Genomic DNA, 18779 nt, shown 5'->3' on the forward strand with positions numbered 1-18779 from the left:
TGTGTGTGTGAGTCTCCTTCTTTCTAAGTTGAATTTGTAATGTAATTGTGAAATTAGAGGAAAACCATGAATAATTGAAGTAATCTGATAGAAACAGTAAGATACAAATGTCCCATGGAGCCACCAATTAGGATCTAGGAAAAATAAGATGTTTAGAACCTGTCCTCATAAGTTTGGCCTGATTCTTTAGGACCAAGTAGCACAGATCAACCCTGAAATTCAAATTTTCCATCATCGAAAGTTGAACTTGTTCGTCACTGTACACTATCGGATTTATCGAGTACAACTCTTGCACCTATTCCTACACACAAAAAGAAATGGAAAGATGTTGGTGATAGGGGTTTGCCAAAGTCAAACCCCAGTTTTGGATTTAACCATGAATGAAAAAGTGCAAATACTGAAATAAATGTTAGAGAGATATACCTCATATCTGCAATTGTTGTTGATGATACAATGCTCTTTGAATGTAATCACAAATGTTGAATGTAATGGCATGAAAAACAAATGGACATGAAAAACCCTAATCGCACACACATGATTGCATGAAGATTAATGTAACTTTGCTCCATAATGCTTGATGATGAATATGCAGCCTTAAATATCTGAAAATGCTTAATGATGAAGGCTTCATGGATTCACAAATACTTTAGGGATATGATTAATCTTATAGGTCTAAAATGAATTGATGGGATGCCTTTATATAGGGTTACCCATGTAAATTACCGATTAGGCTGACCTCTAATGGTCATGTGTAGCCCCGAGAATCAAATGCTATCAGGGAGATATAACACCTACCCCCATTTCAAATTGGGGCCCATTTAAGAGGGACCGAGGCGTTTTGGGGCATCCTAGTCCTTCTACAAATAGGACCAAAATAAGTACCTAGGAGGGAGGATATCCCAAGATAGGATCCATCAAAGGGTGTTTATGATATAAAAGTTGGATAATAGGGTCAAATCAGACCTAGAGAGGGGATGAGGATAGGACACACTAAAGTGGGAGCACAAACATGAGGTGTAAATTGGACTGGTTACAATTTACAATGCAACAATAACTTATTTTGGGTATTTTATATTTGAAGCTACAACAAGTTTAAAGGTTTCAAAAAATCAATAAATCAAAATTAAAAATATTAAAGAGAAAATCATACTTTTATCAAAGTCAATCCTATGGCAATTTGGGCATGTAGCGTGATGATAACTCATTTGCAAGGCTCATGTGTAGTATTGGTTCATGCTTCAAGAAATTGTCTTCATATTTTCTTAAACACATGTTTCGGATTATGTCATGTGCTTCTATTTGAAATCAATCACAATCACAAACTTAAGAAACATTGGTGTACACCTTCACTTTTTCACTTGAAAAAGGGAAAAGAAATCAAACATACAAAGCATAGATAATCCAATTGATTGAAAAAATCCTTTTATCATGGTATAATCCTTGTTCAAAGTCCATTCATCATCCTCTCAATCGACAAGATATATCATCCCCCCATCCAATACCACTATCACTATCATTGCACTTGCTAAATTGGTTTGAACCACTTGAAATAGAGGCTTGTCTCTCTTTGATTGTTTTTCCTATCTCCGTTTCTTTATTATTTATTTTTTGCATGCATGTTTCAACACATGACACATTCATCAAGTTTATCATAGTTTATTATATCATAATCTGCATATCAAAAAGTGTTTTCTAGGTATTTTGTTAATTTTCTTTTTTCTTTTTTATGCCTCCATGAACTAGTATTTCATACATATTATGCTACATAATCATGATTCTTGATACTCTAATTCATCATTTCATGTGCTACAAAAAATTTATGTTGCTTAACACATTGAAAAATATGTTCAAAATCACTTGATTGTGCTTGCCATAAGAAAACTAAAACTATTATGGAAAAAACAACAAAAACACTAAATAAATCACTCACCCTCTCATTTTTCCTCCACCCCTTCTCTCTTATTTTCACCCAGGTCGCCATTGTTTTTCCTTGCTTATACCTCAATGTAATTATAACCTAATTTCAAGAGCTCGGCCATGCTTTTCCACCGACACACCCTCTTGAGGCAATGTCCCTCCATTTTCTTAAAACACTGGGTTTTTATTGCTAATATCATCCTACCATCTAGTATGTATATTTATTTTATTTTAAATGTTGTTACTTCCTTTTAGTTGCAAATTTTTTTTTTAAAAGATGTATAATGGAGACACCTAAAATGTGTCATCACTTTTAATGATGTATTTTCATATAATTTCTTACGTTTCATTAATACCACCATTATAAATTTCTTATATAATTATGATCAACATCTTTTTTTTAAGGATGATCATGTACTACTTTTGTGAACATTAGTGAATGAGGTATAAAATTGTTATACAACTATCTAAGAGTACCACCATTCTTATTGTTTTCACGATTAAAAATCATCATAAATAAGCTAATTAGGGTAAGGAAAATCACGAAAATCCCAACTAATTAAAAAAATTAAACACAAATCAATAAAAGATTTGCAAATAAGACAATTAATCCAAAAAAAAACTCCCTATTTGCAATGCGGCTTACATTGTCCTTCTCTTCTTTGGGTAATGATGGTTCTCAGTGTTTCAATTATCAACTTACAAAATGACACAAAGATTCGAAGTTCATGGTTGTTGAAAATGGGAGAAGGATGTTGAATTTATAGATTTTGGAAGGAGATTGATTGAGAGGTGGAACTAAAGTGAGCTAAAAAAATGATTGATAGTTGAACTGAATTGATTGGGAGATGAACTCATTTGATTGATGAGTCAACAAAATAGATTGATTAGATGACTAGAGATCGATTAGTTAACAGAGTTAACTAGGGAGATGACTAAATTGATTGCATTGTTAGAAAAGGTGATTGGGGAGTTATATCGAGTTAACTAAGGAGATAACTGAATTGATTGGGGAGTTGACTAAATTGATTGCCCAGTCAGACTGAAAGTTAGTGCTAGTTAAGAATTCCACCTGTGATGTAGGAAATTGATTTGAAATTCAAACTTCATTTGTATTTGAATTGAAATTGGATTTTCGAATATATGAAATGAAATGCACATTTTTTGAAATTAGAATTTGGGGAATTTAAATTTGAATTTGAAAAGAATGAATTAGTTAATTAAATAATTAAAAAAAAATTAATTATTTAGAAATTAAATTTAATGAAATAATAAAGATTATTTAATTAAAGGTATTAAATCATAATTAATTAAATAATAAATATTTATTTAATATTAAGAAGGGGTTTAATTGATTAAGTGATTAAGATAGAAATAGAATGATTAGTAATGTTGATTTGATGATGATTTCATTAATTCAGAAGAATAGCATTAGCTTAATTAAATAATGAAAAAATTATTTAATCAGTTAGGATGAATAATTAGCATATTAGCATGAGACATTTTTTAGATGTCTACATTTATCATAAATTCTAGGAGCTTTAACATCTTGTAATTTAGACACATTGGCTTTAAGATATATCATCCCCCCATCCAATACCACAATCACTATCATTGCACTTGCTAACTTGGTTTTCCACTTGAAATAGAGGCTTGTCTCTCTTTGTTTTTCCTTTCTCCATTTCTTTGTTTTGATTAATTAAAAACAAGTTTTTGAAAGGAACACGGAACCTTGTTACAAAGCAGGAGAAAGATAAAGCATAAAAGAGGCAGAAAACAACAGTGCCTGATCACCCACACATAGAATAGTTCCTAGCCAAAACAAAAAGGGAACACAAGACAAAGGAAGCAACACTAGACAACCAAAGGAAAGCACAAAGACAACACAAGGACAGCTAAATGTTTCTCATAAGTTATTCAGCATGAACCACCATCTGCTTCCTATTGATCGCATAATTTTTCATTTCTTCTAGCTCTTTTTCCTTGATATCAACCTGTTTATGAGTGTTGGCCCTTGTTCTTTTTTCGTAACCCTTCTTCTCCATCTGATCCTTATCAACCTCCTTGCCTTTAATCTATTCAAATTTGTTAATCAGGATGTTAGTATGGTCAGCAGTGGCCTTAAGGATCTGGAAGTTTTGCTCTGCAATCCTCTTCACAGTAAGCTCCATCTTATCCACTCTATTGACCAAATTATTTAGGTTAGTATCCAAACCCTTAGCATCTTTGTTCCCTTCCATCTCCTTCACCTTCTTTTCCGTTTCCAGAATTTTACTAACCATAGCCTCAATTGCTTCAGCCTTGTTAATAGCAACCATTAATTCTTTTATGTTTTTAGAGAGAGGCTTCTCGCCCATAGTAGCCTTTTTTATCACATTGAGGCCAGTCTTCAAGTCACTAATCTCTTTCGCCATTTTGCTAATGACCTCACAAAAACCCTTGATAATGTCATTACCAATGTCACCGTGACAGTCATTTTGATTTCCCATGTTGTTCTCCTGACCCTCATTCTGCATTCTCTGTGTGCTCAGGTTCTCCCCATGATCACCATCCAGCATTTCATCTTCCTACTTACCCTTCTTATTATCAGTTTTTTCAACCTCAGTATCCTCATCAGAAGAAATAAGAATCTACCTTTTCACCTTGTTTATCCCCTTACGGATCTTCTTGGTCCTTTGGGTTTTCTTACCCATACCCTTTCTCTTCTTTCTTTTTATGAATTTATCATCAAAAGACTCGTCCTCAAAGTCCAAAAGGTCAGAATCCACAACAGTCCCCTTGCTCTTTCCCTTGGTCTTCCCCTTTCTCCATTTCTTTGTTTTTCATTTCTCCGTTTCTTGATTATTTATTTTTTGCATGCGTGTTTCAACACATGACACATTCATCAAGGTCATCATAGTTTATTATATCATAATCTGCATATCAAAAAGTGTTTTCTAGGTATTTTATTATTTTTTTTATCTTTTTTATGCCTCCATGAACTAGTATTTCATGCATATTAAATACTACATAATCATGTAATCATGATTCTTGATACTCTAATTCATCATTTCATGTACTACAAGAATTTTTTGTTGCCTTAACACATTGAAAAATCTGTTCAAAATCACTTGATTGTGCTTGCCATAAGAAAAATAAAACTATTGTGGAAAAAAAAAAAAACCACTAAATAAATCATTCACCCTCTAATTTTTCCTCCACCCCTTCTCTCTTATTTTCACCCAGGTCACCATTATTTTTACTTGCTTATACCTCAATGTAATTCTAACCTGATTTCAAGAGCTCACCCATGCTTTTCCAACCCACACACCCTCTTGAGGCAATGTCCCTCCATTTTCTTAAAACACTGGGTTTTTATTGCTAATATCATCCTACCATCTAGTATGTATATTTATTTTATTTTAAATGTTGTTACTTCCCTTTAGTTGCAAAAACATTTTACAAAAGATGTATAATGTAGACACCTAAAATGTGTCATCACTTTTAATGATGTATTTTCATATAATTTCTTACGTTTCATTAATACCACCATTGTAAATTTCTTATATAATTATGATCAAAATCATTTTTTTAAGGATGATCATGTACTACTTTTGTGAACATTAGTGAATGAGGTGTAAAATTGTTATACAACTATCTAAGACTACCACCATTCTTATTGTTTTCACGGTTAAAAATCATTATAAATAAGGTAATTAGGGTAAGGAAAATCACAAAAAGCCCAACTAATTAAAAAATCTTAAATGCAAATCAATAAAAGATTTACAAATATGACAATTAATCAAATAAAAAACTCCCTATTCGCAATATGGCTTACATTGTCCTTCTCTTCTTTGGGTAATGATGGCTCTCAATGTTGCGATTATCAACTTACAAAATGGCACAAAGATTCAAAGTTCGTGGTTGTTGAAAATGGGAGAAGGATGTTGAATTTATAGATTTTGGAAGGAGATTGATTGAGAGGTGGAACTAAAGTGAGCTTAAAAAATGATTTATAGTTGAACTGAATTGATTGAGAGATGAACTCATTTGATTGATGAGTCAACAAAATAGATTGATTAGATGACTAGAGATTGCTTAGTTAATAGAGTTAACTAGTGAGATGACTAAATTGATTGCATTGTTAGAAAAGGTGATTGGGGAGTTATACTGAGTTAACTGAGGAGATAACTGAATTGATTGGGAAGTTGACTAAATTGATTGCCCGGTTAGACTGAAAGTTAGTGCCAGTTAGGAATTTCACATGTGCTATAGGAAATTGATTTGAAATTCACATTTCATTTGCATTTGAATCGAATTTGGATTTTCGAATATATGAAATGAAATGCACATTTTTTTAAATTAGATGAAATTTGAATTTGGGGAATTTGAATTTGAATTTGAAAAGAATGAATTAGTTAATTAAATAATTAAAAAAAAATTTAATTATTTAGAAATTAAATTTAATGAAATAATAAAGATTATTTAATTAAAGGTATTAAATCATAATTAATTAAATAATAAATATTTATTTAATATTAAGAAGGGGTTTAATTGATTAAGTGATTAAGATAGAAATAGAATAATTAGTAATGTTGATTTGATGATGATTTAATTAATTTAGAAGAATAACATTAGCTTAATTAAATAATTAAAAAATTATTTAATTAATTAGGATGAATAATTAACATATGAAGAATGATACATTTTTAGGTGTCTACACTTATCATAAATTCTAGCAGCTTTAACATCTTGTAATTTAGACACATTGGCTTAAATGAACTCAAGTTTAGTCCATTTTATATCTACGAAATTTCATTTCGACAATGAAATGTAGTTGAAAGCTATCAAATTTCCACAATCTATACTATTATCTTTGTTGTTTTTGGATTTGATTTTGTCATTTTTTGACATCATTTTTTTGGATCACACTCTATAATCCATCATCAAAATAAAATGTAGTGATTTGACCGACTTATAGCTCTTAATCATAACTACTCTTAAATTTTTTTCAAAGATTCTCAACTCTAATTGCTTCATGCATTGAAAAGAATATTCAATTATAGCCAAGCTAAACCATAGTTTGAAATATATGATAATTGTTGAAGCTTTACAAGAACTGATCCCCCAAATCATGATATTAAATGAATGCAATTAAAACACTCCCAAACCCTTAATATCCTCTCCTTTGGGCAATTCCTCCATGCCACTCGTATTTCTTTTGTTTCTACCATGCATCTCCACCAACTCATGTATGCCAATTGGACTGCAAACATTGTTCATCATGTGTTGTGGAGGATAATTAGAGAAAGGCACAAATGGTGGTCTGGACACACAATGTACATTATCCCAACTGAGGGACTTGAAAAAAGAGTGTTGTTTTATGTCTTGTGCTCCATTCCGGGAGCCCAATCTTCTTGAGGGCTCCTTCTCAAGCAATCTTATTATGAGATCCCTTAGAGGAGTCCATGTCCCAATGAAATGGGGATGCTGGATTAGAATGTTGTAGAATGTGTGCTTCCTTGTGGTGCCCTTGAAGGGTGTTCTACCATAGAGAAACTCATAGAGTAGAATCCCTAGAGCCCACCAATCAACTGCAAATTCATGACCAGTGCCATTCAACATCTCTGGAGCTACATATTCATCTGTGCCCACCAGGGATTTGGATCTTGTCCTAAGGTTGACATTAGGTTTTGTGTTGGTGGGAGCAACTTGGGCAGAAGAATGTGTTTCCATGGTGGCTTGGTTTGAATGGCAAGGTTTTAAGCAGGATATAATGGATGAGAGTTTTGAGTGTTTGGTTCTCTTTGAATTTTGTGTTTTTGAGGGCTGGACTGGCAATTTCTTGTGTGAAAGCCGGGTTGACAGATCGAAATCTGTGAGCATTATGTGCCCACTGGCCTGTATGAGGATGTTTTCGGGCTTCAGATCTCTGTAGGCTATCCCCTGGCTGTGTAGGTACTCCAATGCTATCACAATCTCTGCTGCATAAAACCTGAGGAAATGCCCAGCAAAGGAGTTCAGATAACAGAATTTATTGTATTCACTACAAATAAGATTATGATCTATAGAATAATATTAGCAAGGGATAATACATATGGGAGATCAGAAAGTGAAAGAAATACAAAATTGAAAATAAAATAAAGAACTTAACAAAATATTGATTTCAAAAATTTCACAACTTAACAGAATGGCTACTCTAAGTTAGAAATCATTAAAACTAAAAAAACTCACAATAACTCCTTAGAAGAAAGGGAAAAGGCCAAAAACAACATTTTTCATGGAATAATCGAAAACTTCCTACAATGGTAAGAAATGAAATTACAGGTTTAGAAATTGTTGTATAAAATGGAGACTTGTTTCACCAATCAGAATGCAAAATGAAGCCCTATCATCTGGTTTTTTGTTACAGAACATCAAGACTACCTGTAAGATCACTCATCTCAATACTATTTTAACCTCACTTAACGCTCGTTTCATCTAGGTGACGTTAACACAAATGAACATCAAGACTTGCTATGAGATCACTCATCCCAATACTATTCCGATTTCACTTAATGCTCATTGCATCTAGGTGATGTTCACATGGACGGGATCACTCATCCCAATACTATTCCGATTTCACTTAATGCTCATTGCATCTAGGTGACATTCACATGAGTGAACATAAAGACTTCCTAGACTCATCCCAATACTACTCTCACTTCACTTAACTCTCATCCCATCTCTAGACTCAGCCCAATACTACTCTCAATACTACTCTCACTTCACTTAATGCTCATCCCATCTAAGTGATGTTCACAGTAAAGGCTTCCTCATCTCAATACTACTCCAGACAATACTACTTAAACTCAAACAGACTTAACCATATATTACTCCAACTCAAGATATATATTACTCCAACTCAAGATATATATTACTCCAACTCAAGATATAGACTTCCTTAGAGATCACTCATCTCAATACTACTCCAACTTATCCAACTTAAACAGACAATACTACTTCAACTCAAACAAACTTAACCATATATTACTCCAACTCGAGATATATATTACTCTTGATGATTTGAAAACAAAAACAAAATACAGATACTAATGATTTGCCATATACTGTGTACTCCAGATTGGCTACCTTGCAGTTTCACCAATTATATCTTATGAACAATTACAAGAGAAAACAAAAAGAAATATACACTTGAACACAACAATCACCTGATGACAGACTCTGAAAAGATCTTTTCAGGCTGATTAAGCCTGAGATTGTGAAGATCCCCACCTGGGCAATACTCCCCAAGCAAACCAGTGATCTTTTCAGTCTCCACAACACCCAACAATATTGACAGAAATGGGTGGTGCAGTGAGGATGCAATGTCCAACTCAGTTTCTGTCCTCCTCAAAATCTCTTCTGCTCTGCTCTTCTTACTTGCAGACTTCCTAATGGTTTTCAGTGCCAGAGGTGCCTGAGAATCCTCTTTTACAACTAAAAATACAGTGCCCATCCCTCCTCTTCCCAAAACCTGCACACCCTTTAACTCTTCCACATCTATTCTCTCCACCTCCATCTTCTCTTAATACTCCCTTCAACTTTAGGCCTATTTAAAACCGGCATTTTGTAGCATTTGTCCACAAAAAAGATACAGAAACTTATGAATCAAGATCTTTGAAGGATTCTGCAGATCTCCAGATTCTGGATCGTGCCCATTATTGTTATTTTGACGTAAAATACATTCTCACATGGTATTTTTAATCTTTTCAAAAAGTGGTGCAGCATACCTGTTTGCTTGTCTTTGTAATAAAATCTTTGAGCTGTCCCTCTGCATGGACAAGTTTAGAGATATGGACAGAACACCACTTAGACTTGCCACATTTTTATTCTATTGAATAATAATGAGCACTTATCAAACAATTGAAACCACGCTTGAATCTAAGTTGTTTAAAGAATGTAATAATTCTATTACGAATAAGCCAAAGCTGGGATGAACCAATCCAATTTCTTATATTCCAAGCCATCCAAGCCATCCAGTTTTTGCTACCTCCATCACATCAATAAATTTTGTAATTATTTTATTTTATTTTAGAATTGTATTTGATATATGGAGATATGTATATTTTACTTTTCAAATATATATATATATATGTATTTGGGTATGTAAAATTTAACAAATAGAAATGGCTATCCAGTCCTTAGTATATGTATAATGTATGAGGGTGCATCCTAAGGGTTGGATAGTCATATAATATGCAGTACTTTTTCCGTGGATGTAGTTAATAGGGTGAACCACCTAATCTTTGACAATATTAATAAACCAAAATGACAAACCACATAATCTAAAGATATTATGCCTACTTTTTTGGTGGATAGAGCCAAAATGGCAAACCACATAATCTCTCACAATAAAGATAGTATGCCCGCTTTTTTGGTAAATGTAGTCAAAATGGTGAACCACGTAATCTCTTACAATAAAGATATTATGCCCTCTTTGTAGCCAAAATCATGAACCACATAATCTCTCACAATAAAGATACTATGCCCACATTTTTTCATGAACGTAGCCAAAATGGCAAACCATGTAATCTCTCACAATAAAGATATTATATCAGCTTTTTCAGTGAAATTTTTGGGTGAATGTAGAGGCTAACAAAAAATCACTTAATCTCTCACAATAAAGATATTATGCCCACTTTTTCCATGAACTTTTTGTGAATGTGGCCAAAATGGCAAATCACTTAATCTCTCACAATAAAGATATTACACGGGCTTTTCAAAATGATTAACCACATAATCTCTATTTAATTTATTTAACAATTATTTAAGATTGATCTTTTGATTTTGTTATTGAATTGATTGTTCCTTCTAATCTTTGAAAAACTCTTTAGATATAGCCAGAGTGTGTGTATTTTATCCATTTTATTTATTTTTGTTTAATATATAGAAAAATCAACTATAATAACAAAAAACTAGAAAAATTGTTAGTAAATACCAACAAACCAAAATAAAGGGTTCGCCCGCTAGCTCAAACGGTTGTCATGGTCATGCTAAGGCTTTGGGTTTGTCCCATGTAGGTCCAAGGTTTGATTCACTCGCCCCCTCCGTCCCAATATCATACGTTTGTGTGTCATACAATATATTTAATAACTAAAATAAAACAACTTTAAATAAATTTAATAATCTTATTTAAGATATTTATTTACCTTTGTATTTAAATTTAAATTTGAGTAGTAATTCTATTTCTTCATTATTTTCATAGTTATTTTTTGTTATTTTCATTTTGAAAAGTATAATAAAAAGTAAAATAGTTTAAAAAAATAAAACTATAAAATCAATCAACATATAAAAATAACATATACTCTATATATTTTATTTTACTTTTTCATAACATAAAAAATAAATATATATTATAAAACAATTATGTAATAAAAATTACCTATTGATTTCTAAAATTAAAAAATCTAAATTTTCAAGTATATATTATTAATTACAAAACTTTAAAAAAATTACATATAAATGCATAATAGTATTAGAACATTTGAAAAATAAAACAAAAGAAATAGAATCACTAGTAAAATTTAAATTTAAAAACAAAGGTAAAAGATTTCTTCAAATAAAAATAAAGTAAACAATGTAAATTAAATTAATAATTTTTAAATAAAATAAAAATATCTATCTATAAATAGAATATTTTTTATTAAATAAATAAAATAACTCAGAATTTAATAAATATATTTTTTATTAAATAATTTTTATGCATAATGACAACACAATCATAATAATAAATACTACTAACTAAAAATTACTATTTAAGTAAATAAAATAGCTTAAAATTGATATTTAAGATATTACTAATGTTGATATTACATTATATTAATATCTTAATTGTGTTGACTTGGGAGATTTGTATAGCTAATTTAATGTGTATTAGTTGTATATATATTGTGCAAGTAAATAATTAAATTTTAATTTTCACAACAAATAAAATCGGCTCACAAGATAATTATATTTGGTAAATTAGGTTGAATGGTTAAAAAATTCTTATACAATTGTACCAAGGCACTTCAATTTATTTTTATTAATTCTTAAATATCATGTTTTCAATTATGACATATTGTTTTAAAATAAATATAACACATATATTAATTAAGATTTTATTAAAACTTAAGGGTTGTAGTTCAATTGATTGAACTTAATTGTTAAAGATGATCTATTCCTTAATTATACAATCCATCATGGTACAAATCTCCAAATGTGTAATTGGGATAGGTTTGATTCTTGAACGACACTAATGTATTACTATCAATGTAATCGAGATAGAGGAAGTGCCTATATTTATCCACCTAACCATTTTACTAAGTCAGTTATTTTACCCTAATCGTGGTCATAACAGAGAGGCTACCCACTATGAGTTCCTCTATTTTATGAACTATTTTTTCAAACTAGGAGAGTCGTTCTTAAAGAATACTACTTGTTTCTAAGGATCTACATTGTTTTGAAGGGATACCTACAAAGTATAGGCAAGATTTGTCATCTACAACATTATGACAATTTCTAAAAGATCAATTAAATTGGAAAACATAGCTAACTTTTTGATAATAGTTTTTCTATAGGTTTCAAATATTGGCTTGTTAGACACATTGATATCAAGCAAAGCAAATTTTGACGTGATCATCTTAAAGTGCTCTTTCTTAAACATCATCTAGCAAAATAGTCAAAGCTTAATTTTGATCAATAAAATTATGAACAAATTTTACATTTTTTAATATGGACAAGAAGTAAAATTACTATTGACATCAATGGGCCCTTGGTCTACTAGTGAAGTTGAATGGTTCCAAATGAGCCCACTAGGGATCAAGTCTTGATGAGTGCAAGGCTCCGACATCACAAGGGATGAGGCCGGGATCGTGCCCCGGACGAATTTGACGAAATAAATAGAGTACTCCAAAAATAACACAAAGATACTGAAAAACTAAATATCAGATTATTCCATGACATTCTTTAATTGAACAAATAATGATTTTTAATGAAATCCATAAAAAAACACAAAACATATCATTACAAGATATAGAAGAATTCCTGCCTGGCCTTCAAATACTGTTTAGCTGAGATTTGTGAGAGCTTTTCCCACGTCTTACAATTGCAAGAAAAGCATTCAAATTGACTGTCTTTTAAAAAAATCTAAAAAGCACAATGACAATCTAATTTGAGTAATTATAATATTCACATATCAGTATTCATCACCTCATTATTATTAATTGATATTTGTGTGCATTTCCGACTCAGAATCAACAATTTTAAGTATACTAGTGGCCATGATTTCTACTTTTGTGATCTTGAGAAATTCGAAATTATAGTTTGCAGGGCCTACAGGATTCTTTTTTCGGGTGAGAGATTTGGAATGTATAAACAATATCCAAACATGCAAAAGTTTTTTTGTACTTGTAATCCAAAAACATGCCCCCACTTGTCCTTTGAGAAGATATGTTTAAATAAGTTCATATAAAATGGAAATTGGACATATGAGTGGGTATTCCTACAATAGTGGGTTATAATTTGAGGACAAAAAAAAAATTGAAGTAGAGAAGGGAATTTTTGCGAACACCTTCGTTTGAAGGTGATTCACATGTTATCTTTGAGCAAAATTCTGAAGTCAACTATTTTTCAAATAAAATAATATCTTCAAGCAACGGTTACCTTCGCTCGAAGTCATTATTTTGTTATTTAAAAAAAATAAAAAATTAAAGACCAAAATGATAGTTATATTGTCATTTTTGGCCTATAGAAGCGAGCATAGAGCAAATGAAACCTGACGTCGCACACCAAGGAGAGCTAGAAACTGTCATGCCATGTGTCTTTGTGCAAACATCCCACACCCACCATGCGTCTTTGAGTGGATCTACACAACATTAGTTGGTCTATTGTTCTCAAACCTTAGTTCATTTCCCAATTTATCTTATTGTTCTCTTTGTAATATGTATAACACTCTTTTGATTGTTCATAAAATTGCTTCATATTGCTCTTTTTCTGGTTTGTAAAATGCTGAATTTTCTCTTTTGATTGCTCATACAGTTGCTTCATATGAATAATATAAAACCCTTATTCAACTGCTTTAATGCATTAAAAATTCTAGCACAAAATATAATAAGAGACAACAAGAACTTGATTAAAATGATATCCACTCTGTTTGTAGTGAAATTAGTCAAAGAATATGTTAAGCATCAACACTAGCACTCAATCTATCAACAATCAACAATTAAAATTCATTATCAATGTATATCTAGAAAGTGAACTCGCTAATAATATAAGCATTAATTGACTCATATTAATAGTCTACAATTAGGGATTGACTCAACAACATTCATTGTCATCCACACATTAAAATTCTTTGCTAGTCGATCATCTCTTTACTTTCAATATTAATTTAGTCTTGATGGTTGATCAACCCTTGTATTTAAATTCTCATAGCACTCTTTAGCACCACCACAATTTTCCCACCTTAAATATTGATAGCTAAATAGATCTTACAAGTATTGAATATCTATTTCTATAAAGAATGGTATCACACAATTTGAATGAGATCATGCCTCTAAGAAGACATGGTCACTAATATGATTCTATCTAAAACATTCAAACTCTTAGATTCTAGTAAAATCAGTCTTACAATATAAAATTCAATATCAAATCTAAATTATCAATCCTCTATCACATGCATCACCAAGTAAAGTTCATATATCAAGGTACACAACACTAATCCTTATTTTTCAATTTCAATACATGTTTATTTTCAATCTATGTAACTAACATCAATCAATTTATCATGCAAAATTTCATATTAGTATAGGTTCCTTAATTAAACATAAAATTAAAAGCAGGTATTATTTTATTCCAACCTCTTTAGAATGAATATGCACCTAATACATTAAAAAAAATTGAGTTCCTTTCTAGTGAACACCTTATGTAGAAGTAGACTATTTAAAGGTCAAAAGTGGAAGAAATGGCATAGGATGATTTATTCTAAGAAATTTTAAGGGAATTAATCTATTAGTTATTTATATACATACATGCGGGGAAGAAACTTGTATATCCTTACACTTTCTCCACTAATTCTATTAGTAATTTGAGTGTCTTTTTGTTTGTCCATGTTGGGCTGTTTTTGTGTTCTTGATGTATGTTAGGGTACTTGTTTTATGTATTTTAAATTTAAATATTTAATTAAAAAAACTTTCTAAATTGGTTTTAGGGTCTTTTTAAAACTTGTTTTCCTTAAATAATAAAAGATGTTAAAAATCATTTACAAGGTACGCAAAATTTTAAAGCTTTTTTATTTGAAAGATTATGTTACATGGAATATATATTTAAAATTCATCTACATGTATATATGGTAGTGGAAAATAAATGGAAGAGTTGATCACTCAAGTGAATCTTGTCATTCAAAACTTGTTCTATCTCCTGAATTGCAAAAAAAATGTTTTATCATATCTAATTGAAAACATGATCATTGTTGGATGTTTGTTATATCATTCAAAGAGAGCCAATATGTTGATTGTATAATAGATGCAACACACGATATTAGCAGAATTTAAAAAGAAACAACAAATTGAATCATAAATAAAATAGAAAACGCTCACTTTTAATTTCTTAAATCTATAATTAAGAGATAAAATATTTATTGAAAAATACAAATTCAATAAGAAATAAATCTTGAAATATCCAAATAAATAACTAAAATAACATGTTTGAACCTCATCTCAAATAATCGATGGTAATATACTATATACAAGTAAAAAAGATTGAAACTTCCACTGAAGTAAAAATGTAGACTCATTCCTTCTTATTCTACACACAATGAATTTGATGAGACTATACTATTGAGGATGAAACTTTGGTACAATTACTTACTATCTATATGGAAAAAATTTCTAACACTGAAAAATACAAGTATCAAGAGGGAATCATGCTTGAGTATGCTATGAATTATAATACAGTTTATGAGATTTTTAATTAGTAAATCATGTATTAAATGGTTCTCAAGTGGTTTTGATACAATTATATTTCTTCTATTAAGTATAATTTATCAAAATATAAATATATTATAAGGATTTGTTATTCCAGAAAATATTAGTAATTGATCTCACCAATCAAAATGAGACAAAAAAAATAGTTAAGTTCATTTTTACATCTGGTATAAGACTAAATCAAGTAAAATTTTCCAGCAACTAATCCAATGAGCCAATAATGTTATTGCTACATTCTTCTTTCTCATACTCATATGTTCCAAGGGGTGGCCCAATCAAATTATGATCACTTTCTTTGGGTTCAAACTGGAATCTTGTCTTTTTCTTCTTAGGTTCAACTTCAAGAACAAGTTTGGTGATCTTTTTCTCCTCTAGGTATTTTTTTAGCAACTCAAGCTCTACATTCAAGTTGTTTCTACCCTGTAGAAAGAAGTGTGTTGTTTTGAATTTTTTTTTAACTACATGATTCCCTCTTTCAACAAGATCATAAAATGGTCTTTTGCAATCTCCAATGCTACAGACACCTGAAACATGACAGTGAGATAGTTGAGCTCACTATAGAACTCAATAGGATGCATCCTTTTACCCTATAAAACCTCAGCATTCCTCTTCTTCCATATCAACCACAAACAAAATTTATTCAATTCAAAGTTAAAAGCGTTAGCATTACTAGCAAGAGTCTCATGCCAAAAAAAATCCAAGCTTATCATTCCAATTCACGGGCTACCCAAAGAATAAGGATCAAATGTTAATGGCATAATTGCAATAAAAATAAGTGCTCAAAAGTTTTAGGCATATCACAAGAGTCACAAGTTTGAGTAGATAAACCATATTTATGCAACAGTTGACCAACAACGACTTTTTTGAGAATGAGCAACCAATAAAAGAAAGCTTTATTTGGTTCTATTGAGTTTTGCCACATATGGAGCATCCTATGAGACCATTTCTAGTGTCAAACCAGTTAAGGTTCCAAGACAAATTAAGCTAATTATAAACTTCCCTCAAGCCTACTAGCATCATATCAAGGTTTTTGAGAGAGACATCTTTAAATTTAAAACCATCTTTCCATTTGATCTTATTGATTAAATTAAAATATTTTAATATTTTACCAGGGAACTAGTCCCCAAATCCTTTTAAGAGCAATGAATATGTTTTATTGTATGAGACATGTATATTGAAATTTGTCCTCATTTGTTCCCAAGACTTCAGTTTACCATCAGTCGAAAAATCCTGAAGCCTCTTAATCCCCAAGAAGTACCAAATCTTTGTAGAGAAGCCTTGAGAGAGAGCCAAATGCTTTCCATTAAGAGAAATATTCCAACATATAGATTTGTTAGCAACACAAAATGGAGGAGTTTTACCTAATGCATCCCCATTTAGAACCAACCATCTAAGTTTACACCATGACTTCCAAAGAGTGGTAAATACAATAGAGCCAAAGACTCTAACCTCAAACTAGATAAAGAAGATGCCATGAATCTGTAAGGGAGCCTACTGTTTGTCCATTTTTGGTTTGGATAGAACCAAGTTTTTTTAATCACCACCTTCCAAGGCTCATCACCATTAAGGACTTTGAAAATACATTTAGAGGCTAGATCTTGGCCTTGGATTCTTAAATCCTTAAGTCCAAGGCCCCCTATATTTTTAGGCAAACAACACCAGACCCAATTCACACTATGACTCTTCCTACTACCTTTACCATTAGACCATAGAAAATCTCTCATAATATTCTGAAGCTGATCAAACTACACATTAGCAAATAACCAAGCTAAGGAGTGATAAACTACATTAGAAGTAATGACCTTTTTTACAATGTAGATTCTGCTTGCAAGAGACAACAAATGAGTTTTCCATTTAATATTATTTTTTCTATATTTTGAAAAATCTATTCCCTCATTCTTTTTAGTGAAGGGGAGATAGCAAAGGGTATTCTTGGGCAGGTATCTTACCACCTTGTATGTATCAACCCACTACCAACCCTTAAAACCTTCTACTTTACTATCCAACTAGGAGGTTCTTTAGCCTAACCTATCACAATAGACTTATGGGGAGAGACCTTAGATCTAGAAGCGGCACAAAAGACCTTTAATATTTTGATTTTATTGTCAAAATTGGGCTCTATTAATTCAATTAATAAAGTAATATCATCAGTAAACTGGGCATTTAGCAGTTGTTCTTGGTTGGGAAGTCCAATGCCCTTGATTAGAGGATAGATCAGGTTAGATCTAAGAATAAAATGCAAAGCATTTGTTTCAATGACAAACAAAGTAGGGGCTATGGGATAGCCTTGTCTAATGGACCTTTAAATAATAATAGGATAAAAGAGTTCAACATTCACATCCACTTGAGTGGAGGAGACATTGAAGAGGATATTTAAATCCATTTGCATTTTTTTTGGAGGAACCCAAAAGATTTCAAATTCTAGCATAAAGAGTCACTCAATTATATCATAGGCCTTCTCAAAGTATAGTATTATCATGACTACATCTTGATTGTCATGATTAGCTCAACTTATTCTCTCCCAGCTTTTAATCAAATTCTCTAATATATGTTGGAAGTATGTGTTGTTGTTGTTGTCATTGATGGCAAACTTGTTGTTCTGGATTGGTGTTAAACTAAAATGTTTGTGGTGCAGAGATATCTTGTTATGTTGGTGATGTAGTTGTTCTATGATTGTTATGGAAGTGTTTGAGTCTAGAAAGTGTTGTTAATATTGTGTGTTAGTGTTATCTTCTTTGGATATAGTTTTGGTATTGTAAATATGATAGTTTTGTGGTACAAAAATATTGTTGTGTTATCTGGGTATTGTGGCATTATTCATAGTTGGTTGTGATATTCTATGTTCTTGACCTATCTTTGGGTTTGGATATGATTTGT

The 18779-nt window shown here is 31.2% G+C and overlaps 1 protein-coding gene across 1 annotated transcript; it reads right to left on the reverse strand.

The window, feature by feature from the left end:
- Positions 1–6956: 6956 nt before the first annotated feature.
- LOC131078723 (serine/threonine-protein kinase OXI1) lies at positions 6957–9636 on the reverse strand. Its single transcript, XM_058016493.2, has 2 exons — positions 9108–9636; positions 6957–7891 (listed from the first exon to the last, which is right to left on the reverse strand). Exons 1-2 carry the CDS (start codon positions 9455–9457, stop codon positions 7051–7053), a joined length of 1191 nt encoding a protein of 396 aa, XP_057872476.1. The 5' UTR covers positions 9458–9636; the 3' UTR covers positions 6957–7050.
- Positions 9637–18779: the final 9143 nt, after the last annotated feature.

This window comes from Cryptomeria japonica, chromosome 2, assembly GCF_030272615.1.
Source record: "Cryptomeria japonica chromosome 2, Sugi_1.0, whole genome shotgun sequence".
Lineage (NCBI taxonomy): Eukaryota > Viridiplantae > Streptophyta > Pinopsida > Cupressales > Cupressaceae > Cryptomeria > Cryptomeria japonica.